We start from the raw sequence: 25,523 nt of genomic DNA, 5'->3' as shown, positions 1-25,523 counted from the left end.
ACAGGACACTGCCTAAGGATTAATGGATTTTCCTGGGAACCTGAATAACACATGCAATAAAAGAGCCCTGTAAAAACCCACTCGAAATTATTTTGAAAACTAAGAATTCCCATTCCCCAGCAGTGTCTTTAACGCCTAGCCTTTTGGGTCGATTTCGACTTTTTAAGCAATAAATGCACCCTTTACGTACATCTCTGTGTTGGCACGTATCACAGTGTAATTTCCTGACTGTCCTGTGGTCCTGCCTTTGTGAGCGCCCTGCGGAGACGTCCCTCCCTCGTCTAGTCAGCCCCCACGTCCCCAGTGTCCGGCACAGGGCAGGCCCACAATAACCAATGAGTTACCGGTAAGACACAATGGTGAGTCAGCAGAATGAGAAGGCACTAATGCAGTAAAAAATATCAGTTTCACCAAGGCCTCGATGTACACAAGGTTGTATTTCTACATAGACCTAATGAATGATGTTGGGATCTCCCTTTGTATTTCTAGAATGAGAAATAGTAACACTTCAAGGTCGTCTTCTCCTAAGATTTCAAATGCGGAGATTTGGAGAAGAAAAGAGCCTGTCGTTTTGCTTCTGGCCCCAGTGTTTTCAGGACAGCCCGGGTGCTGGGTAGGAACCGGCTGCCACTTCCGCCCACAGTTTGTGCTTTTGCTCCCAGTGCCTTACGGGGCCGAGCAGGCCCGTCGTCTGTGCCGAGTGAAGCTTGAAGAGAAGTTGGATTGAGCGCGGGCTGCGAACCAAAGCATCGCAGGTTCGATTCCCAGTCAGGGCACATGCCTGGGTTACAGGCCACGGCCCCCAGCAACCGCACATTGATGTTTCTCTCTCTCTCCCCCACTTCTCTCTCTAAAAATAAATAAATAAAATCTTTTTTAAAAATCTTAAAAAAAAAAAAGTGTAGTACGGCCTTGGGAAACAGGGATGGCGAACGAGAGGAGGAGTCTCAGATTCTCCGTGGAAAGTCACCATGTGATGGTAAAACTGTGTACTTTTCTTCATAGAACCTTGCCTTTTTATTTGCAAGTGTCATTTTTTTTTTTTAACAACAGAATTTCATCCCCACTAGTGTGGGATGTGCTCGCTGCTGGGAGACTCAGCAGGATGCTACCAATAATTACTGTGTCCACAAGCTAACCAGTGAGGAGGAGCACATTTCAAGGACTGCGTCACCGACTCCTGTGTAGGCTTCAGGTGGGTGGGGCAGGGGCCGGGCCGCTAGCTGTCTTGAGGCCCCTCCCTGCACACCACACACTCTGCGTGGCCAACACCACGATTTCCCATTTTAAATTTGAAAACGAGGTTGACCAAGGACCTGAAAGGCAAGTGCACGCTAAAACAATCTGGAAGAAAACATCCACCGAGTGGGTTAAGGAAAAAGGAGGAAGCTTTACCATGAGCGGGTATTTAAAGTAGTCGCTGTCCAGGGAGCACTCTTTGGCAGCAAGAGCCAGGCCTTGTAAGATGGGAATGAAGATCTGGAAGAAAACAAAACAAAACAAAGCCAAGTCAGGAGTGTAAATCTAAGAAAAGGGCATGGCAGGAGGCGTCGCAAATAAAGTGCTGAGTCTGAATGCAGCGGCGCCGCCACCCCTTCCCCGGGAAAAGCTGTTTTGCGTGTAAGGAGCCCGGAATCTGGCCACCGAGCGTGCTGCCCTTGGGCAAGGCCACCCGGACAGTCATGCGGCCGAGTCCTCCAGAAGCGACAGGACCTGGAGGACCCCAGTACCGTGGCAGGATGCCCAGCGACTCGAGAGAAACTCATAAGCCTGGAGCCCGCTACGGGACCCTCAGGGGCCCTTGCTTCAATCAGCTGAATTCTGTACAACTCAGCCACATGTGTTTCTGACCACCAAGCACCTATAATCTGTTTAAAAAAAAAACTGGACTAAATGTTCCACTACCTTCTCTATCAACATTTTAAAAAATTCTTTGTTGCCACCCTTCCACCTCCATCTAATTCCTTCCATCTTTCCCTGTTTATTTCGAAGAAAACAAGAAAAACAGACCAATAATGGGCATTAGGATTACATTAACCTTAATTATGTGGAACAGAGAGAGCCGGTAAATGTTAAAATTGAAAAAGAAAACTCGATCAGAACGTTTTTACCTCCCTATGTGGTGTAATCAATACGATAACCCGCTGTCAGAGCTTCAGGGCACCCGGATTACGTTTGCAAGTTCGCCACTGACCCCAGGGCCCGCGGACGCCGCACAGGACCAGCCCAGCACGACGCCTCTTCCAGACCCGCAGTGCGCTCACTGATCGGCACATCCAGGGATTTCATTGGGATTCAAGATTCATAATCGCATTAAGCAGAACAGGTCGTAAACAACAGCTGACAAACTGAATGCCAATGAGCTGAGAAGGGAGTGTTCTGCGAAGCCCCTAGAAACCCGGACAATCCCCTTCCCCGCTAACTTCTGCCCCTTGTACCGAGCACCGCCATCATTTAAGCAGCACAGGATTACCAAGCGGTGCCCTGGGGCGTCCGGAGGTGTCAACACAGCTCCTGGAAGAGATCATTTTAGTTTCTGCAACCAAGCAATCGGGGTAGAAGTAATGTGCTTGCGTAAGCCAGCTAAAAATGGAGAGGGCGTGCTCAGGTGTGGAGGTGGGGAATACCAAAATTGCAATTAAGAAAAAAATAAACAAGAGGTTGCTGAATCACCAAAAATAAATTTCATAAATGGTCTAGAAAAATCTCTAACATGGTTTCCAGACATGCCATAAAGTAAAAACATCGTTACTCTTTCTAACAGAGTTATCCTCTTTTGTAAGTAGAGTTGATTTAATTTATAACAGACAAAATATTGTGAAGCATAGTATTTTCCCAACAGTCAAATGTTATACTATTTGTGTGACTTACACATTTTAAATAATCCTCTTACATTCAAATAAATAGCTCCCAGCAGGGATAAAAAATGCTGCAAGTATTCATCTCCAACCCTAAATTCTCGCAGCTGTTTATTTCTGTTTATCTGTGAATATCTACCTCAAATATTAAAAGGAGACTGAAATTTCAGCCCACAGATTCGATACTCTGAGTAGGACAAAACGATGAGGCTGTTTTCCACGCTGCTCATGCTTCCTGGGGAACACATGCTTCCTGGGGAACACACATGCTTCCTGGGGAACACACATGCTTCCTGGGGAACACACATGCTTCCTGGGGAACACATGCTTCCTGGGGAACACATGCTTCCTGGGGAACACACGCAGCGCCACTGCCCCACGCCGGGTTGGGGGAGAGGCGCCGGCTTCTGTGACGGAAACAAGCAGGTCGGTGGGGGCTGCACCCCGCTGTCGATGCACCCAATGCCCCCGAACTGTCCACTTCCAAATGGTGAAATTTATCGTGTCAATTTCAATTTTTTGAAAAACAAAGGGGGGGAGCATTCATAACCTCTGTGTAAGTGTCTTTATGAATCAAAGAGGTGTAACATGCTCCTTTCAGCTGATCATTGACTGACTTTATTATAGTTGAAGCTACTCTGGGTTCCTCAAATGATGTCTTTTTGAACAGAAGTATACTAATTAATGCACATTATACATATAATATAGTGTATCAATTAAACCTTTCAAGGCAGTTATTTAGTTTTCATCCGAGTTCACTTTTCTTCTACAGAAGAAAAGCTCACCATGGTACCCTAAATATTCCCGTAACCAATAAGACCGTCACGTAAAACCAGCAGCTGATGAACTCCAGACACGGAACACACGACGCTCACTGGGGTTTTTACTCCTGGGATGTTTTTCCTTTTCACTAATATTTCAAAGACACAAGCCTTGAGAACTCAAGAGACCTTAAAATTAGTAGTTATAAATAATGTTAAGTATAGGTTCTGGCTGGTGTGGCTCAGTGGATTGAGTGCTGGCCTGCAAACCAAAGGGTCACCAGTTCAAGTCCCAATCGGGACACATGCCTGGGCTGCAGGCCAGGTCTCTAGCAGGGGATGCTTGAGGGGCAACCACACGTTGATGTTTCTTTCTCCTTCCCTTTCCCTCTCTCTAAAAAAATAAATAAAATCTTCAAAAAAAATAATGTTAAGTATAAAAACAGATTAAAGGGAATCATATCAATTTTAGCTCTGCCTCTGTTTATTCTTCCTAGTCACAAAAAAAAAAAGAAAAGACCGTACAACGAACGGAGACAATCTCATAAAAACCCTTTCATCAAGGGAAGTAGCTTGTGAACGGTCGCGCGGCAAAGCACCTACTTTGCCAGCCAGGCCACAAAGCAGCAACTACGGTGTAATGCCAGAAACCCTGCAAGACTAAGTCTGGTAGTTATTATTACCATCATCGTTAGGCTTTACTATTAAATATCTCATATCTGCATTTTCACTTGACACAAAATGAATTAGCAGTTAATGACTGAATTTGTGAGACATGAGACATCATGCTACTCTGCTGGGAAGAAGACAGATTCTATGTGGCGGGCAGACTGCCGCTGAGCTAATTCGGTCATCAATTTATTCATCTCCTTCTTGTAAACTCAGGGAAATAATTTTCAGCACTACTCATCTGGCAAATGCATGACTTGCCTTATGCTATTTCTTGGTATTCCTGTGTCAAAAGCTCCTTAAAACTAGGGACAGGGCCTTGTAGTGTTTCTTCTTCTCTCCCGAAGCACTTAGCTCGAATCCTGTGTAAAATACTCAGTGCCTTGCTGATGAGCCGAAGCGGCCCCTGATCTGAACGGTGCAGCTGTCAGTCTGACTTCCCTGAGAAAGGAATCTCAGGCAGGTCTTCCCTCAGCAAATGATGCATGCGCAACAGAACTCAGGATCAGGCATCTTCAATACACAGCGCACTTAAAAATCAGCCTCATCAGAAGCTCCTAAGCGAACGTTTTAGCAGCAGATTCACAAAACCTTACCTGCTTGAACACTTCTTCGTCCTGGTGGGTGGTTCTCACCAGCTCCTGAATGAAGCCGTACGGGAGGTTCCTACAGAGCATGTACGGCACCAGGAAGGACGGCTGCTGCATGGACCTGCGGACCCACGAGAGGCCAGAGCTGCGATGAGCCAACGACCCACGACCGCGTCTTTCTCGGAACGCAGGGATGCCCGCCAGCAGCAGCAGCTGCCCGGGCAAAAGTCACACTCAAAAGCCCCCGGATAGCCAACACAATGGTTCTAGGCAAAAGATCACCCTTCTTCTCAATAATAATCCCTTTCTTTGTAAAAACTGACAGCTGACTCCCAGACTACCTATTCCCCACGACTCTCTCTAGTACTGAATAACAAGAACTGCTTGTGTGACCCGTGGGGAGGGATGACCTCACATTTCATCGAAAATCTCCCCTGACTTAAAGCAGCTGCTTTTAAGCTAAATGACCGATTTCCTGCCTGGACGTCAGTCAACGTATTCCAACAACAGCCTGTCTCAGTGAAGCACACGGAGCGGGGTGTCTGTTCACAGTACTCTGGAGAAGGAAAGGGACCTCAGGGATCACCTATCAACCCCTTTCTTTTAACGGGTGAGGAAGGAAGGCACTCAAGGCGGTGCAACGTGGCAGGTGACGGGCAGGCTCCTCCCCCCGCTAGCATCAAGCCCAGGCGGTTGTCCTACCTGGGTTGTGTGAGGGAACCTTGTAGTACTAATGCGGTGTGGGATATGCACTGGGAGCGGATGTTGCTCAGAAGCTGGCTGACTGCTGGCTGGCTGCACATCTGGAAAGAAAGGCGGAGGTCAGGGCTACACAGACAGACAAAATAATCCCGCATTGTTGCAAACGGACAAGCACCAGAGTAGAGTGAACTCCAGAAAATGTCTTGCTCTTCCCTTCTTTTATTCGTAGCAAACAAACTAGAGTAACTCTACCATCCAAGCGTGGTGGTTCTGCTGAAGCCCACAGTTCGAGAAGGAAGGAGCGCCGAGTGCGAGGCGACCGCTTGGGGATCGCAGGCACGTGCCCCCCTCTCTGCCTCTGCTGAGGTTACACGCGACAACCCCCACAGAGGCCCTTCACAAGTACGAAACAGGCGGACAACCGGGTTAGTTTCCGATGGAAAACTAGAACGAAGCCAGCACAAAAGTGTAGCTCCCTTAGTGTAAACGCAGTTTTATAACTTACTGTTTACATGCATCTGGACAACTACTTCATCTGAGAGGTTCCTGTGCTTATCCGCACAATGTTACAAACGACACCTGCCTTACGCGGGTTCACCCGGGGCCACCCGAGCAGCGGAGGTTCTGAACCCACGCAGACCCAGCGCCGCGCCTTGTCAGTCCACGGGCCACCATGTGGATGCTGTTTGTTACCACGGTGACGACGACAGAGCATCAGAAACCACACAGGTTGCCACACAGGTTGCTGGCAGCAACGGCAGGAGCCCTGTCCCTTCCTCCCTCCACCGGGAGGTGAGCTCCCGGGGGGGCCAGGACTGTCATCTTGCTCATGCCCCGAGCACCTAGCACGGGGCCTGCCACACAGGACACGTCCCATAACCACTTGGCTGACGGAATAAATGAATGAATGCTGATGGGGGTGGAAACAACTGATCAAACGAATGACCAGGTCTCTGGGCGTTCTTTCAGGGGAATCTGTTTCTTATTACCTTTGGTGCTTTTTTTTCCTCTATTCCAACGCGGTCAAAACACTCGATGAGGTAGTTCAGCATGTCGGTCTCCTTGCAGGGCTCAATGGCGAAGTGGTCGCTGTAGGAGTCCCAAGTACTCGTCCCACCAGAGGCTCCCAAACTATGGAGGAGAGAAGAGGAAACTGATGGCGCTTTTTCTCTTCTCGGCGAACCGCTTCAGACAGAGTTCGCCACGCGGCAGCAGAAAGCCTGTTAGGACCCTGCCCCCAGGACCAAGCACAGACACCCATGCAGCCCCGTGGGCGCCGACCGCGTGTCGTCGGCCCCACGTCCCACGACAGGAGTTTCCAGCAAACGCTGTGTTCTGGCTCAGGAGAGCATCTGACCAGAAACCCAGCATCCCCTCTTCCTGGGAATGGCAACTTGCACAACCAGGAGGACTAAGAACGGCTAAGGCATTTGAGGGGATGTCACACCAGCTCACACCGAGTGGCCAGTGTCACTCAGGCACCCCTGGAGGTGAGAGCCAGACCACACTAATACCGTCATCGAATGCCTTGGGGTGAAGTTTTGAGGGACTAACAAATACCCCTCCCCCTCATCCCTTTGATCATAGCTCTCAAAGCCTTCACCCAGCCTTAGGCTACAGGGCCAGAGCCCAGGAAAACTGTCCAGTTAGAAGGAGACATGAAAATATTTGTTATCAACACAAGTTTTCCAAGACTTTCCGTGAAAAGGGCAAAGCAGTACGGTAAAAACCAAACCAAACCCTGGCGCGAGGAGCATCCAAACTCGGGTTCTCGCCCCAGCTCTGCCCCTGACGTGTTGCCTGAACCCCACACCTCATCTTGCGGGCAGCGAGGGTTAAGTGGAATCGTGTGAAGGGCTGCACAGACCACAAGCAGGAAACAGCAGGAGGCGTTGTTATCAGGCAGAACTGTTCTCCGAGGCCAAAGCCAGACATTATCGCGAGGGTTAGGAGTGAGGGAATTAAATAAAGCTCAGACCAACCACCGGTAGGTCAGATACCAGACCTGACGTAAACTCACCAACTGATCTGATGTGCGCAAGAGATACAGAGACATTAATCACAGCATGGGAGGAGATCAGGAATTTTGAAATGAAGATAAAAACGAGAAAATATAACTTAGCAAAAAAAAAAAAAAAAGATGTGTGGAAGGTAGTAAAGAGTGGGAAGGAATGGGAAGACTAGCCGGAACCTGAGACCCACTCCTACTTCAACGCGGGGCAAAGGCAGGGAACCGAGATGTTCACAATACCTTATGTCCACAGATGGGCAGACATGCACAACTAGTTTTGGAATATACACATAAGTGACCTTAGAATTTTAGAAAAATATACAAAGTTGACCTTGGAATGAAAGCATGGTATTGAAGGATTTCAAAAAAATAGGTGAAAAAAACCACCAGTTTTAAATCTAAGGCTTTCAGGCCCGAGTCCGGTAAGTCTGAATTTCTGCATCTTCGGTCATCTGAACTGCAGCGCTCAGCACACGGATCTGACTGCATCGGCCTGACAGAGCCGGGAGGCGGGCGTCTGTGCTGAGAGGCGGTAGTCCACGTTGAGAGGTGGTCGGTCACAGGCAGCCGCCGCCCCCCTCCGACGGAGCAGACAACAGAGGGACCCACCAAGGGCCCCCACCGGGCCGTGGACGAAGAGGGGCTGGCCAGTGCGGGAGCCCTCCAAGAACCAAAAGCAGTGAGTTCCTCTGTCTCCTTATCAGTTAATTTTGGGGCACACGATCTGACATCTGTTCGCTGGCCAAGAAGAGGAGTGTTGCAGTAAAGCACAGGACAAAACCCCCATAAGGACAAAAGAGAAAACCCCACCCACACACGTAAGTGTGGTGAGCCCCCAAAAGTGGAAACGGGAGACAGAGATGTTTGTGTCTCCGGGCGGCGCCCTCAGCTGCCCTCCACCTGCCACCCCGCCCTCGGCGACTCAGCGGCCACGGTCGCTGCACTTCCCAAAGACGGACTTGGCCAACGCAGGCTCCTGCCCACACACAGTGAAGGTTAACCTCCCTCCAGGAGGCTTGGGCAAACGATGATGAGGACAGATCTTCCTCGGTTTCAAACAAAAATGTAAAACTGTACACTTCCTTGATGATGAGCCCCCAGTTCCTCCCATTTTTACATTTCTGGCACGAAAGGCACCTTATACTGGATGCTGGCGGCGTCTGAGGCAGGGCCCACAGCCAGTGTGTGACCGCCACTGTGACGTCGGCGTGCTTCGCTGGCGGCTGCGCATGCACGTCCACGGAGCTCCACTGTGAGCCAACCCACCCGCTGCCTTTTAACTGAAATTCGAACACCTCCAAGTGAGCGGAAACACCTTCGCAAACGTTTCACGAGACCTGCAGAGTGACAGCGCACACAGAAGGCTGCCGGCCAGGAGCCCGGCAGTGCGATGAAAGGCACTCGGGGTCCACTAGGGACTGTCAAAGCCAAGAGCGTGGCACACGCTGGTGGCCACGCCAGGCACCAAGTAGCACTCCCAGGAGATTTCAAGAGAAGAGAAAGAAAAACGCAGAAACAAGCAAAAAGTTTAACCCAATAGGAAATGCAGAGTAAACCCTAAGTATTTGTCAATATATTTTGAAATAAGAAGCTCAGTCCTGAAGGAGCTAAACCCCCACGATCACAAGTCTGAGCACTGGACTGTCTAGCCAATGCTGGGTACGCGGACCAGTGCTCCGGTCCTTCACAAGGGCCCGTGGATTCGTCCTGGGCACGCGCACCAGTGCTCCGGTCCTTCACAAGGGCCCGTGGATTCAGAGCAAAAGTGCTGGACTCAAACTGCAAATGTGATGCTGAAGGAGAAAGTGGTGTGCAGTTTGTACAAATTTATGCTATCAGTAAATCTTTTAAATGTTTTAAAACATTTCATTGTCTCCCTGAAGAAGCTGTTATAAATCATAGTGGCTTTACAACAGCTGACAGATAAAATACGACACTGGAAATGACGTCATATTTAAGCCCTAAGAGTCTCAAAAATTACACCCCCCTCTGGGAGAACCTACGAACCATTTTCTGATAACGACATAAGTCCAAGTTAACAATGTCACTACCTCACGTGAGAGCATCACGGAATAGCTGCATCCTTCTGAAAACACAATGAAAAACTGAGATTTATACATGCATCCAGTGCAGACTGAATCCCGTTGTAAAAACTTGTTTCTGAAGAAGGTTCCACTGCAGTTTCCTCTCTTCTGTACAAGGATCAACCACCCTCCTCCCTCCTTCTTTTGCGTGCAGCGTCTGGAGTTCTGCACTTCCCGACGCAAGGCAGAGTCAGAACTGTTCAGCTGGACGTGACATGCATTCTGAGGACAAAGGTCCATGGTGGGCCTGCTGGTTCCAGGCCTCGCTGTGGGTCCTGAGGTGACCGCTGAGTCAGAGAGACGCACTTCCGTTCCAGCGGAGGGACACTCAAACCCGCAGTGCTCTGAGGACGAGTGAAGGCACAGGACGGGGGACACAGCGGGGCAGGGAGTGTGCGTGTGTCTCCTGCCATGTCTAACACAGCAGGGCGAGGGACACTCTGATGAGACGGCCTGCACACAGACCTGAGGGAGTCAGGCCGGGGCCAGGGGCACAGCCTGCTGCAGGAGGGGTCTGCCGGGTGAGCTCAGGGACAGGATCCAGTGCGTGAGCTGCGGGGCGCAGGCCGGCGGAAGCAGGCGAGGGGAGGAAGGAGGGGTGTGAGTGTGTGTGCTGCCACGCGCGCCCACAAGTGCACAGGGCCTGCACGGTCTTGCAGGCCAGGGTGGCAGACAGGCTGCGGTTTCACTCGGTGTGAGAAGGGAAGTCATGGGGAGGCCTGGGGACTGACGCGGCAGAAAGACTCCCCCGGGGGTGGCGAGCACGGCTCCTCTCCGGCTCCTCTCCGAGCCGCGGCGCGCACAGCACCAGGGCGCAGGCGTCCCCCTCTCACTGCTGCTCGCGGGTCTCTCACTGCGCACGCCGGCTCCCGGCTCGCAACGTTCGACCTCCTTCCCTGAAACCTCCGAGCGGTAAGGAAACCCGAAACCCCAATTTCTTTCTTTCTTTCTGGCCATCCACTTCCCAGGAAGCGAGGAGAAGAGGTGTCCTCAGAGCACGCCCCACGGTGTCGCGGTCACCAGAAGGCTCTCTCCCTTCACCCGTCTCCGCCCTGGAAGAAGCTGTTCCTCCCGGTTCGCACCGCTCTCACGGGGGCACGTCTCCACCCACCCCCCCCCCAAGGCAGTCCTCCTCGCCACCGCTGCCACACACCGCTAACGCGGGAACGCGGGAACGCGGGCCGGACGGCCTCCAACAGGGTGGGCGGCGCATCGGCTCCCCGGGGCTCGCAGAGGGGGACGGGCAGGAGCCCTGCTGAAGCCTTCCTCCACGTTCAGATCGGTGCCTTCCGAGTAAATACCCTCTGAAACAATCTCTGAAACAATCGGCTGGAAAGGGGGGAGGAAAACAGCGCTCTGCCCAGTGCTCGAGGGAACACGGCTCTGCCGCCTCTCCCCGTCCGGCCCCGCACGCACCCGCGGGTTCCTCTCCACTTCCTTCCTCGGGGATGTATTTTTACCCATCATTTCCTATTCTTTCTGATAGCTACTCAGAATCTATAAATTGCCAGATCTGGATAGATCAGACTTCATTGCAGCAGCCAGCAAAAGGCCTGCGAGCTGACTGGAAGGGAAATTTGTAGCTGAGGAGTACACTGTTCTTGCCCAGGAACAGAGTAGACGCTACTCTCGGCAGCCGCAGAACTAGTTGGAAAAGCGAACAGCTCGAGTCCGGTTGGGCAGGGAGCAGGCTCCGGATCAGGAGGGGCTCGGGAGGGGCTCAGCAGGGGCCGGTCGCATGACTCGCCTCCGTGCCTCCCGGTGGCCCAGTTCTGCAGTTAAGGCGATAATGTATGCAGTGTCGGCTGTCTGGCACGTGACGCTCAGTAAGCACGCCGGGCTATTCTTACACAACTACTGTGCCCCACTTCTCCGTGTGGATGCGGAATCTAGATCTGAGACAAGGCGGGGACGTTGTAAGTCCAGAAAGACAGGAGTCAGTGACAGCCGCACACGATCTGATATCTTTGTTAGAGACAGTTGGAACTAAACAGGCCAGCGAGAGGCAGCATTTCTCCCACAGGTAATTTAGAGCAAAACAAATAACAAAGCTCTTTGATCATGCATGGAAATTGATTCCTAACAAGGATGCCTGCTGCATAACTATAATCGTGCAACAGGATTTTTATCTGCGTGAAAAAGGCACTTTCACCTCTGGGAAATCTACTTGAGAAAGAATGACATAAGGTTCAACCTAACACAAATATCAACCTTCCTGAGTCAATATTCCACCTTGCACCGACATTCCCCTCTCTCTCTTTATACACTTACTCTCCAGTGATTCTTCCGCACACTGTCAAATTTAATGAAGTGTACCTAACTCTTACTGCCTTCTCTATTTATAGCCTGGAGTTATTTTTGAACAGTGCTGGGCACAAATACCAACCCAGACCACAGGAAACTTCAATTTAAGAGCAAAACGGTAAGACAGTAAGTCCGAGTGTTAGGAAGACAGTGCTAACACATTTTCTTTCTCAAAGTCACCTAGGAAACCTCCACGTCTTTCCCGCTGTCTCCAGGGGCGAACACTCAGCAGCGCCACGAACTGTGCTTTAGCCTCGGCCGCCACCCCAAAGGCCACCTAAAACAGGGCCGAGCTTCACTGAGGTCAGAGGGGTGGTCAGCGAGATTCAAGGTCAGAAGCGAAAGCAGAATCGCAGTTCCACCGTGGAAGCGCGACCCCGTGTGCTCCCCAACCGGCACGCGAGCACGCGTGCGCACACATGCGCCAGCCCCTCGGCCGTCCCCGAGGAGTGGCGTTCCACGCGGCCGCACGTGAGATGACGAGCCTCACGGGGCGCACGGTGCTCGCGCCTGGCAGCGCACCAGAGCGTTCTCACGGCAGAGAAGTGGGAGGCTGCTCACTTAGATCTCCGAGTGGACGTACCTACTGACGACCCATCTTTAGTCTGTTGTTCGTGTTTCTGACAAACGAGTGCGTGTAAGTTTTCTCCCACCAGGTAACAACTACGGAAATCCTCCTCCGTGCGCTTTGCCCCACAGGAGGGTCCCAACGTTGCAAGCACAGGCAGGTTTCTCACGTTCCACTCTCCAGGGAGTCTCACCTGACCCTGTCCTGCTTAGGCGCAAAGCACTCCCCTAACGAGAGCTGATAAAAGTTAGTTCCTGTGCACATGCAGGGGGAGACTCCATTCCTCTGATACCTGGACCCAAACTGGACACCAGAAAACTCATCACCACCACCACCACCTTCATCATCATCATCATCATCATCATCTTCTTCTTCATCTTCATCACTACTGTCCCCAGAAAGTGCGAGGAAGAGGAAGGAGAAAGGACTGTCGTACATACTACCACAACAAAAGCAAAAAAAAGTCATCAGGAAACAAAGAAAAACAAGAGGGACAAAGCTTTTGCAACTGTTGTCCTTTTAATTCAGTCTTACACTAAAGGTTTTACCCACTGACATGCAGACAAGGAATTCGCCTGAGTTACAGGACTGCGCAGGCCGGGGGGAGAGGGGGAGCACTGGCTGCACGGGGTCCCGGGACTGCTTCTCTCCAAGCCGCTGAGACCAGCGCGTCAGGGCCCGAACGCCGGCCCAGCTCGGCCAGTAGAGGTCAGGGACGCCAGGCCCAGATGTGCCCCACGGCCCCTCAGTCTGACTGCATGTCAAGTACTCCTGACAGACTGTGAAACGTCAAAAAGCAGTTCTGGGATCCCCAGCTCTCAAATACAAACTGCTGACAGTGTCTGGAATTTGTCTGTAATGAGGAATGCCACGTGAGTGAGATTTCAGAAACTAAGCTACGCCTCCTTTTTCTTGTACGGGACGGAGGAGGAGTGAGGGGAGGCAGGGAAGAGAGGCACCCACGGCAGAGCCACCCATACTCCTGAGGTTCCCAAAGCCGGGCGGCGGCTCGGACCCGGGCTCGAGCCTCCCAACTAGGGAGACGCCCGGGGCAGCCTCCCCACACAGCACCCCGGGACGGGACAGAGGCCAGTGTCGCCCAGCCGTCCCTCCGGCCCGCGGGCACCTCCTGCCCCTGCACTGCAAACGCGCGCCCGGCTCTCCTGCTGCATAAATACCTAGGAGAGGTCCTCAGGGAGGAGGGGCGTCTGCGCACGGCACTGGGCGAGGCGGGCAGTAAAGGCGGCCCCGTGCTGGTGGCTCTCGGTCGGGAAGAGCTGGCCGGCACTGCTCGAGGGCTACTAGCCGGGGCGGGGAGGCTCGGGGGGCCAGCCCGAGGGGAGCAGCCCGAGGGCCTCGGGGCAGGAGAAGCCGCAGCCCCCCCGGGGTGGGTGACCGTGTAGGGGCGGTACCGCGCCGACGAGGGCTGGCTTCCCGCCGCAGTCCCGGAGGAGGAGGAGGAGGAGGAGGAGGAGGAGGCCGAGCCGTGGGTGCCCGGGGAAAGGGCCGGCACAGCCACGCGGCTGGCTGCACCGGAGGGGGAGGCGAGAGGCGGGCTCGTCCTCGGCACAGAGCTCCAGAAACTCGCGTGGGGAGCTGGACTAGTTTCATAGAGGCTACATTAGTCGAGAAAGGGAGGAGAGAAGAGAAAATTGAAGAAAAACTTTGAGATAAATAACCAGAATGGAAAACATCAAGCTTTTAAAGAACAGAATATTCACACTTCATATTTCTAAGCATTCCAGTACACACATCTTTCAGATACCCAAATAACTGGAATCTAATTGCTGTAAGGAACTAGAGGTTTTACTTACAATGTTTTAAAGCTCTCTTGCAAAAGAATAATGTGCAATATACAGCCATTTGTTTCTAAACCTTAATTCACTGATAGCCAAGCCACGGAAAGCCAGAGAGACCAATCTGGAGAAGACAGTACCTCCTGCAGTGACCAAATCCCCCCCCCCACCGCCACCCCCCCTCCCCGCCCCGCAATGTGATGCATGCTACAACCCGCGCGACACGGGCCCACAGAAGGGCCTGCTCTTCTCTTACGTACCCGTGGCTACTTCGCTGCCCACGAGATGTGCAAAAAGCACGCACTGACCTAGACAGAGAGCTGGCGCCGAAGGACCCCGCGCTGCAGAACATGGGGCTCGCTCCCGGGTTGGAGCCGGTGCTTAGCACGAGATTCCTGTCCGGCGACCGAGCGGCCGCTGCGATCGGCTGCGACGTGGCCGTCAGGCTGGCAAAGGGGTTTTCGTCTCTAGTCTGAGTAGACATCATTAGCACTTCCATCAAGATCTGGCCGATCAAGTCCTTAAAATCAGAGAACACTGTTGGAAAGGCAGAATAAGAGAGAGGTTACACGTGGTTCTTCACAGGCACGGTCCCCGAATGAGCCAAATGGGACCGGAGGGGCCCAGCGCGGTGCCCGGGCTCGGACGGGATCCCGGAACCGCACAGGGACTTTGGTGGGAAACCTGGGGAAACCCAAACAAGGTCTGGAGTGTGGCTGATGGTACTATCCTAGTTCTCAAGTCCACTGTGGCCATGTAAGAAGTTAACGCCAGGGGACATGCCGAAGTGGATACAGGAACTCCCTGTGCTGTCTCGGAACCTTTTCTGGAAATCTAGAATTATTCCAAAACACAAAGTTTATTTTAAAAAATTGGAGGTAGTCCATGAGTCACTGTTAATATATTATTAACTGAAAAACACAGTTACTGCCAATGACAGGGGTGAGTTTACCACACTAGCAATGCAACTGGGTTAATATTTCTTCTCCTAGGGATATTTCATGTACAGTAAAACTACCAAGTACAAAGTTCAAAGTGCTATAGGAAGGGTCTAATTTCTAGTCACCATCTGGCTTTCTGGAGCAGATCCTATTTCCTAGCTTCCTTCTTACTCTCCATAGCTCCTAATTATTTTATTGCAGGTCTTTCTTTAAATACACTTTATAAAGGTCACTACATAAATAAAAGTTCTAACCCATGTAAGTCTTACCTGATTTGGTTATTAAAAATTGCCCCTTATATATGCACGAGAGACCTGAGCATCTTAAGATTCACAGCAAGCATGATAACAAGTGGCAGGGTTTTGAAACACCTGGCTGCTAAGTTCGTCTCTACAACCAGAGTTAAGAAGGAGATCCCAGGAAGATCGGAAGTGAACTACCCATCCAGCAGCAGGCCCAGCAGACACTGTTTTGTTTGCGGGGAGGACAGGCAGCGCAGGAAAGGGAAAGACGATCTCCCTAATATCCATTCACTCGTTTTAATTACATCTAACGAGGGGTTAGTCAGTGCCAGGCACCCTCCTAGGCCCCGGGACCACACCAGTGAGCAGCCAGCCCAGAATCGCTGCCAGCTGGGAGGCTCCACTGTGGTGCCGTGCAGGCAGGCGCCCCGGCGCACCTCCCCGGCCCCTCCCGCGTTCCAGACGACTGCGGTGAAGAAGAGGGACGGTGCCCTGTCATGCGGGCACACTGAGAGTTTTGCTACTTTGTCGTAAGTGTGGTTTTAGTGCAGCTTCCTAAAATAGAATCCTGGGAGCACAGCAAAAGCTCACCATGTCCTGTCTTGCTAAGCACGTGACGTAAGCGCAGGGCCCGGCGGCTCCTCAGGCGGGTGCCCGTGGCACGGGGCCCTCTGGGAGGGTCCCTGGAGACCACCCCACATGATCCTCCTGCTTTGTAAGAGGCGTTAATGCTCTGAGCACTTCTCATCACCAAGGAAAAACTTTCGGCCCCGAGACAGTGGGCATCCTTTCCTTATTCATGAGGTTTTCTTGAGAGACTCTTAAAGGTAAAAACGGACTTGTCGGTAAGACCGGGGGAAGTGGCCACACGTCGGTGTCCTCATCAGGAAGCGTCCCCGGATGCAAACTACGCCCCCCAGCGGGAAGGAGCGACCGTGCGGGGGCCGTGCCGTGCCGGACGGCGGCTCTCGGCCTCCATTCTCCTGAGGCCAGGGCCCTGACACAGGGCCGCGGGGCTAGACTCCTACCTTCTTTTGGGTTCTGCTTGAACTGCGCAGACAGGGAGGAAAGAAAGATGACGTCTCTGTCCCGGTCCTTCCAGGAGACACGAAAGATCTTACAGACCAGCTGTAAGGCCTGTTCTTCCGACACCTCGGAACCCGATGGAGGCTCCTTGTGGGGGAGAAGATGTGGGGGTTAGTTGCAAGCGGTAGGAGGTCTGACTTAGACTTCAATAGAAATACCTAATTCTGATTTAATTCACTTCAGAATGGCACGGAACTATTCACCCACTGGTTTAGGGAAAAATAAACATGTTACTATGCCTTCAGAGTTACAACTTTTCACACGCTGAAGAACTACACAAGATAAAGCATCGAGCTCCGTACAGGCCAACTTCCAGCCACCATCAACACGTGCTGCAGGCACTAGCAATGCACAGAACAGAGGGCGATGCAATTACCTACACCTGCTCCACCCCATGCCGAAGGAGCCCAACCACCACCCACAAAACCCAAAACATCCTTTTCCTAAACACAGGAACGAAGCTCGGATGGTAACAATATACGAAGACCTCAAGTTTTCAAAAAGCTTCCAATAGCTGCTGGGCCCCGCGCACTGCATTCTTGCTCCCAGCCCCAGGATTTCCCCTAGAACGGCACCAGAGGTGGGATGATGCGCTTCTCGCTTAAGCCGAACGCCAACAGGGACAAAAACCCAAATTAGCTCTGAAGGCATTCCTATTACAAACCAAACTGACCGGTGAAAACACGGACTGGGTTGTACTTGCATTGAAAAAGGCCAGCGAGGCCACCCACTTCTCCTCACAGCGAAAAAACAATCAGCTCAAAGGGCCCCGCTGGTCTGGGGGGGCCGCTCTTGCAGACCCCGTGGCTACAGGACTCCCCGAGTGTGTGCTGTGTCGCCTGCCCGAGCGGAAAACAGGGGCGGGGCCTCCGTCTCTCACCGACCTTGTCGCTGAGGCTCCTTTTCTCTCTCCGATCGTTTTCATCGACTTCCATGTTTTCAATTCCCGAATCCACGTCCACCTGGGACATGCTTTAGGCATAAAAGACAAATAGGCATTTTATCGTTTATAAATCCACCCGATGTCCTAACTGCTGGCTGATGGTGTTTTAAAACATCAGTCAGAATCAGTCAGGAAAGCGAAATTCATCACATTAACTCTTTCTATTAATCTTAAGAGCTCTCTATCTATTAAGATACGAATATTTTGTTATAATCTTACTATCTTCCCCAGGTTGTCACTTTCTCAGCCTCACTTTCAAAAAACAATTAGAGCGTATTTTCTACACGGGCTTGGTTAAACGATACACAATCAGTCAGAGCCTGATTACAAAGTCGTGTTAAGCACCTCGAGAACTTCCCCCACATCGACCGAACAATTGTTTCAGCGCTGCTTATTCACAAGACCATCGTTTTCACGTCAGTATGAAATCCCCTCTTCCTAGGTCCAATTTTCACAAATGTGGGGGTCTACTTCTGGACCCTCACTTCTGTTCCTTTAGACACTTTGTCTGTCCCGGAGCCAAGGCCACTCTGTCCCACTAAAACTTCACCCTGCGTCTCGATGCCTGGTAACAGGTCGAGGCCTCCGCCTGGTTCCTCTGCTTCAGGACAGCCTGACCGTTTCCCCTGACCGTTCCAGGCCCCCTGCGTCTGCACACACAGGGAACAGCCAGCTTGCCAGGTCCCTTAGAAACTCTACCGGGATTCTGACGGTGACTTCACTGACTTTAAAGGTCAACGTGGGGAGAAATGGCATCATTACGTTACTGAGCCTACCCAGGGTACGTCTCTCTAGGACTCGGGCTTTAACGTTTTTGTTGTTGTTGTTATAAACTTTATTATTTTCTCCCTAAGTCTTTCACGTCTCTGGGTAAATTTATAGCTATGCACCATATATTTTTAAATGAAATTGTGAATGGTACCTTTTTAAAAATTAAGTTTTCTGAATTTTCTTGTTGCTAGTACATGGTATTTTAACTGATTTTAGAAATAGACTTATTTTAAGCAGATTGTTTATTTTTACTAGGCAGGTAATCATTTTATCTCTGAATAATAAGTGTTTTGTTTCTTCCCTCCGATCCTTCCTGCTTCACTGCACAGAGCAGGGTCCCTGTGGTGAACAGCAGCAGAAAGAGTGGCCATTCTTGTCCTTACTCCTGATGCTGAAGAAAGTGTTTCTAATGTCTTACCACTGACTATGAGTGTTGCTGTAGTTTTTGGTAGATGTCCTTTACCTTGGTCAGAATAAGACAGGCCATGCTATGGTCACACACACGCTCTGAAATCTTAGAGGCTTAACTCTACAAGGGTTCGTTTCTTGCTTACGCAAAGTCTGATGAGAGGGAAGCATCCTTACTCCATCTTTAATCTATGCCATCTGCAATACGCAGCCTCCCAGGTCACTGGAGCAAGAGAAGAGAGGGGCGGAGGAGGGGCGTCGGCTCAACGGCCTTTGCCTAAAAGTGATGCACGTCACTTCCACTCACAGCCTACGGACAGAACCAGCCACCTGACCCCAATCTAACTGCAAAGGAAACTGGAAATGCAGGGGAGCATACAGACTATTTGGTTCACCTTGTCTCTGCCACACTGTCAGTTTAAGGTCACGCATTTTGGTTCCATTTGTTAAAGATTTTTCATCATCAACTGATGTTGAAATTTTAGCAAAATTTGCAACCATTATACGGTTATATGGTTTTTCTCTTTCTCAAGATTATATGGCTTTTCTCTTTCATCATATAGTGAATAATACGTATAGATTTTCTAATGTTAAAGCATCCCTGATATAAACCGGTTGATCCTATCATATTGTATCATATCATGCCATATCACATATCACATCATATATCACATTATTTTTAACTAAACTTTGAATAGAAGTACAAAAACGCGCATGGATGACCATGTGTTTCCTGAACAGTTTCACAAAGGAAACGTACTAACGTGATTAGCACCGAGATCAAGAAACGTAACACTATCAGGCCCGAAGCCCCTCCCACGACCCTTCTGGCCAGTGCCGTGCTGGCCCGCGGGAACCACTGTGCTGGCACCTCGCCCTGTGGATGTTTTATCTGTCTGTAAGGTGCTGCGGGATTCTATTTGTCCGTATCTTAAGATTCTGCAAATATGTTCATGAGTACGATTACAACGTAACTGATTTTCATCATCTATCAGGGTGTCCAACCTGTGGCCCACAGGCCGCATGCAGCCCAGGATGGCTGTGAACGTGGCCCAACATAAAATCATAAATTTACTTAAAACATTACGAGATACTTTTGTCGATTACGTGTCACAATGTATTTGTGTGGCCCAAGACAACTCCTCTTCTTCCAGTGTGTCTTAGACATGCCAAAAGGCTGGACACCCCGGGCCATGATTCTTGTCTGGTTTTGATATTAAGGTCACATTTCACACTGGCCTCATAAACTGAGTTGGGATGTGCTCCTTATTTTTTTTTCAATTATCTGGGAAATTTTGTGTAAACCTGGAATGATGAAATTACCTATAAAATCATATAAGGAAGGTGGTTTCATTGGAAAACTTTAAAATATCAATTCAATTTATTTCATGGTTTTTGATTTTTCAGGTTCTCTCTCCTTGAGTCAATTTTGGAAGAGTTATGTTTTGCTAGGAATTTGATTTTTACACAATTTAAAGAATGTATTTGCGTTTGCATATTTACATTTTTCGTGGACCTCTCCCTTTCAGTGACAAACACTACTGTCTGCCCGTTCCACGTAGGGCTCGTGCTGGGCATCTGAGATGTCGGTGAGCAAAAAAGACAAAAAAAATCACCGCGGCACGGAGCTTACATTCCAGGTAGAGATAGAAAAAATAATAAACGATAAACACGATGAACAAGAAAAGCTATAGTATAGTAAGTGCTTTGGGAAAATTAAAGGGAAAAGTGCAGGGCTTTCCCTCTCCGAGATGGGGGGGCCCCACCGAAAAATGTCAGACGGGCAAAAACATCCGGAGGCTGGCCCGCGCACACCCGGGGAAGGGCATTCCACAAAAGGGTTTTCATCCCCAGCACCTATTGGCACTCTGGCCCCTTTTTAATATATTGCAGCTTTAAATTTCCCTCTAAAAACCACTTCAGTTGCCGCACGCAGATAATAATTTGTAATATTTATTACTGTTCAGTTCTACATATTTTCAAACTTTCATTATGATTTTTTCTTTGAGCTGTATGGAAAAACATGCATGCTTCGTTTCTAAAATTTCCAAATGTCTGAGAGTTTTTTTTTAAGTTTTTTTTACTTATATTAATTATCAAACCTAATGTATTGGTGAGTAAACATGACCTGTATGATTCTGACTCTTGAAACTTTTTTGGCCAATGAGTAGTATCAGAAAAAGAAAGATGAATTCTCCAAGCATAGAGTGCAAAGTTCTGTATCTTCCAATTAGCTCAATCCTGCTAATGGTATTGTTTAATTTGTCCATATGCTTTCTGATATTTATTCTCTTTGATCTACTGATAAACGAAACAGACATGTTAAAAAACTCCATTTTGATTGTATCCGTTTCTTCTAGTTCTGTCAATATTTGCTTTAGTACATGCGCTGTTACAGTACTAAGTACACATACTTTGGAAACTGTTATAGCCTACAGATAAACTAACCATTTATCGTTATATAGTGGTTATTTCTAGTAATACTTTGTACCTTAAGGTCTAATTGGTTAATATGCTTACCTCAATTTTCTTTTGTTTAGTATTTGTCTGGTATATCTTTTCCCTTTATTTTTAGCCTTTCTCTAACCTAATGTTTCAGGTATTCCTTCTAAAAACATGGAAAAAGCAGAGTTCTGTTTTGTTTTCAATCCAACCTATACCTTTTCACTATGATTTACTGTACTTTCTGATATATTTTCATTTCTTTTTACCATCTTATTTTGTGCTATTTATTTTTAAAAATTTGTTTTTTCCTTCCCTCTCTTTGAATTAACACCCCCCCCCCCACCCCCCAGTTCTGTATTTTCCTTTTACTGGTTTGGAAGATAAACTCGATTCCCATTCTTTTAGTGGCTCCCCTTGAAATTTCATCTAGCATTCCTAACTCAGAATATAAAGACTGATCGGTATCTTCACCCCCTTCTCAAGTACACGAGGGCCTCAGCGCTTGCGCAGATCAGCCCGGCGGCTCCTGGCCCACCCACCGCTGCGGTCCGGCGCTATCTGACTGCTGTAACCCCCATGTTATTCTCCACACTGTTACTATCTCTTTATACCATCAGAGTTTATGCAGATTTTACCACGTTTATTCTTTTCTTTGCTCATCCTTCCTTCTTGCATCTCAGACGTAAGTAAGTCCTGAGATCATTTTCCTTCTTACCTACATCTGTCTAAAGTTGGGGGTCTTTCAGTGGCAGGCTATGAGGTTGTGTTTGGTCAGTCGGTTGGTCGGTTGGTTGTTTTTCAAATCTATAAATGCCTGTGTTTCACCCTTGCTCTTAACAGGCAGTTCCACAGGGGCACACAGTTCCCAGCTGGCGGTTTCTTCCAGCATTTAACGCTATCGCTCCATCCTCCTCTGGCTTCCATCACCGAGACACCTAAGTGGTGCTCTTTTGTAGGTCATCTCCTTCCTGTCTGGCTGCATCCGAGGTCTTCATCTTCGGTATTCTGTGATTTCACTAAATGGCGTCTAGATATGAATTTCTTTTTGTTTAACCTATTTGTGAGTTGCTGGACCTCCTGAACCTGAAGATTCACATCATTTATGAACTCTAGAAAAATTTTCAGCCACTTGCTTTTTTTTTTTATCAATTAGAGCTGACATGAAGTATTGTTTTATATTTCCACCATTTATCTTTTTGATAAAGGCTCACACAAACCAGTGCAGGAAGAAATGTGCAGTAAGGAGAACAGTGAGGAGTCTCTCCAAGCCCCTCTAGGCTCTCCTTTTGATGTTTCTACTAAATGTACATTGAATCTGTATCTTCTATAATCTTTCATCTTTTTTCTTTGTGGTGTACTCTGGGCAATTTCTTCAACTCTGTCATTCCACCTCTTAATTCTGTCTTCAGCTCTAATTCTCTGCTTAACTCCTTTCAACTGAAATTATCTTTTCTAGAAATTGTATTTGGTTCTTTTTCAAGTGTGCCTGGTTGGTTTTTATAGTCCCTTGCCCCTTCTGTTTTCAATTTCGTTTTTAATTTATTTAAATATGCATACTTTCTATTCTGTATTGATAATCCCCAAACCCTAACATTTCCAGGTGGAATAATCCTGCCGTTACTCGTTTTGTTGACTGTTAATCGTGGTGGCTTTTTTCTACCGAGGTGTGTGAATCTTGACCATGAGCTCATACTTCTTGAAAAATTTTCTGAGGAAGTTTTCTGAAGACATGCTGTTTTATGCTTTCTTCTGCTAGATGCCTGGGTTCCACTGTCTATAACAATTCTTAGCTTGGGGCTTTTCAGACTATACCAATAGTGTTAATTCAGGTGCGAAATCCGTATGAAAGTTACCTGTTAGCCAGGAAATCAGAGTTGACTTGGTTTTTTTCAAAAACATAAGCATCCAGAGCAAAGGTAATAAGAACACCATTGTTTTTATTCTGTGGGGTTAATGTTCTCCTACTTGATCTTCCCGAGAGTGCAGTCCTTCATGCATTCTCACCTAGTAAGTGTGATCTCTGATGGCTCCTCCCCTCAACCCCACCGAGAAGTGAAGCTCTACTCCAAACAGTATCCGCCTGGCCCATTGACATAAACAGAGAGGCAGCTGGAGGGCAGAGGCGACAGGTCTGGGGTTGGGGGTGTGGCTTGTCCAAGGAATAGAGAGGTCAACACCTCGGCCGCTCTGTCACGTGTCCGTGGCGCACCGCAGCGCTGGAAGGCTCTGCTCTAGGACACCTGGATCCTTCCGCAGCTCACAGGGTGTTTGGCTCACTTGTCTATACCCTTCCGGACAAGTGAAAATGAACATTTAAATTTTCACTGGTCAGTAACACTTTGAAGAAATATTTAGGGGCCAACAGATGATGCCAACTATGTATTCATAAAGACATTAAAAAACTGAACGCCTTTTTTTTTTTTAACCACCTCCACCATTATTTCACAAAAGACATTTCAGCAGCAGAAACATACAAAGGTACACAGAACACGCAGGAGAGAAGCGAAGACCTTGAAACGTATTGAATCTGCTGTGATCTGCTGTGGACCAGACCCATGGAGGAGAGACTCATGCAAGCAGCTCTCTCCCTGGCCACAGATAAAACAGCGCACTGGAAAATCGGCTTACTTTACCTTTTCTCACAAGAGACGCCATCGATATCCATGCTCTGGGAACGCGAGAGAGACTGGGACTGTGTTTCAAGGCTATTGGAGGGTGAGCTGCTGAGAGAACTGACTCCTTCGCTGCTCTGGCTTCGATGGGCTACTCCTGGTCAGAAAAGACATGAAAGACAGAGGCTCGTGTGAAAGAACGCTGCGGCTATTTGTAACGACAGCAGCAAACGTGCCCAGTGGGTACACATGCCATTGTCACAGGCAGCAACTAGACAGTTTCTATCAGAAGATCACACTAAGTGCAAAAGTAGTATTAAAATCATAGGAACGCTGGCAAGAAATCATAGTTTATCAATACAGGTCATATGAGGTCAGGAATGGAGCCACATCTAATATCTAAAACTGATTCCTCATCACCTTCTCTTTTACCAATTTAAATGATGATCTTGGAATACATATTAGCCTCCTTAACAGGCCAGAAAAATCCTTGAAATGTACCAAAAATAAGATACATTAATGAGCGCACACAGAGACGTAACATCATAGATGGAGAGGCGTGTGACGGAGCAAATGCACTCACACGGTGACGGCAGAACGTAGATGATAGATACGTAGGCGTTCTATAAACTGCACAATTTTCTCAGCTCTGCAGTATGGTTAAAACTTTCATAATTAAAGGTTGAAAACATGCAAACAGACCCATCTAAGCTCCGTCATATAGATCAGTCCACTCACGGAGCGAACTCGGTGTCCGCGAGAGCTGGCGGAATTAAAAACCCGGCACCGTCCTGGCGCTCAGCGAGCTCCCGGGCCGTGGGCCGCAGCCGAGTGCAGACCCACGAGAGTTCTCTTCGAGGCCTTTACAGCCACGCTTTTCACGGACTTTAAACACTCTAACTGCATGAACATCCAGACATTTTCAACTGTTTCTAAAACTGGATTCTGATGTTGCGGAAAGGAAAACGAGACTTGTGTTTTTAAAAACCAAAGACAAAACCGCTTGCGTTACCAGCTGTAGCTGAAACTACCCAGAGGGTAACATTTTGGCCCCCCAGCACCCGAGAAAGTGACCCCGCCCACCTTGAATGTCTCTTCGCCGAAGAACATCACAAAACAGGTACCCACTCCCGGGAGCGGGTTCCAACACGTACCGGCTTATTAAAACTTCCATATTCATGAAGGAAAAGAAACTAAATTAAAAAAAAAAAAAACTTTGAAGAGAAAAAAAAGAAACTAAATTCTCAGTATTTCTAAGTAGATTCAAATGACACACAGAAAACACGTAACGTAGGGCAAACCCCGAAGCAGCCCGTGGAAGACGGTAAAACCTCACATTGATTTAGGAAGTGCAACGCGAAGTAAGTTTCCCATAAATACTTACTGAACGATCAGATGGCAACAGAGTGCCAGTAATGTCCTCAGGAGAATACTAGCTCACCTATCGCAGTGAAAGGTCCGAAAACTTTTTAATGAAAATGAATCAATAATAAAGTTCAACAATGTTCATGGGATGGCAATTAAGCAGTTTACAAATGTCTACCTGATAAAACCAGTTCTAAAATTAAACTGATAATTATAAGAAATTGTTTGAAAAACTCTATTTTTAACATAGCACACTACCGCTATTCTGTGTGTAAAACAACCGTATAGTAGTTAACATAGTGTCAGAGCACTCCGCCCAGTCTAACACACTGTGTGTGTGGGATTTCCGTAAGACTTCAAGGGTGTC

The 25,523-nt window shown here is 48.8% G+C and overlaps 1 protein-coding gene across 2 annotated transcripts in view; it reads right to left on the bottom strand.

Moving 5' to 3' along the window:
* UBE4B (ubiquitination factor E4B) overlaps positions 1-25,523 on the bottom strand; it is a 100,205-nt gene that overhangs the window by 36,315 nt on the left and 38,367 nt on the right. Inside the window, exons 3-12 of one of the 2 annotated variants that reach the window (XM_045858900.1) lie at positions 23,813-23,948; positions 17,497-17,584; positions 16,555-16,699; positions 14,652-14,880; positions 13,726-14,163; positions 12,840-12,986; positions 6,570-6,711; positions 5,581-5,681; positions 4,885-4,999; positions 1,396-1,479 (exon numbers count right to left, since the gene is read on the bottom strand). In XM_045858900.1, the coding sequence (XP_045714856.1) occupies positions 1,396-1,479; positions 4,885-4,999; positions 5,581-5,681; positions 6,570-6,711; positions 12,840-12,986; positions 13,726-14,163; positions 14,652-14,880; positions 16,555-16,699; positions 17,497-17,584; positions 23,813-23,948 (1,625 nt within the window). The remainder of the gene's footprint in view (positions 1-1,395; positions 1,480-4,884; positions 5,000-5,580; positions 5,682-6,569; positions 6,712-12,839; positions 12,987-13,725; positions 14,164-14,651; positions 14,881-16,554; positions 16,700-17,496; positions 17,585-23,812; positions 23,949-25,523) is intronic. The other variant, XM_045858901.1, reaches the window with a different exon arrangement.

Source organism: Phyllostomus hastatus, unplaced genomic scaffold, assembly GCF_019186645.2.
Source record: "Phyllostomus hastatus isolate PE091 unplaced genomic scaffold, TTU_PhHast_1.1 phas_scaffold_182, whole genome shotgun sequence".
Taxonomy (NCBI): Eukaryota; Metazoa; Chordata; class Mammalia; order Chiroptera; family Phyllostomidae; genus Phyllostomus; species Phyllostomus hastatus.
The sequence above is the reverse complement of the archived record's forward strand: the minus strand, read 5'-3'. Positions and strand labels throughout refer to the sequence as shown.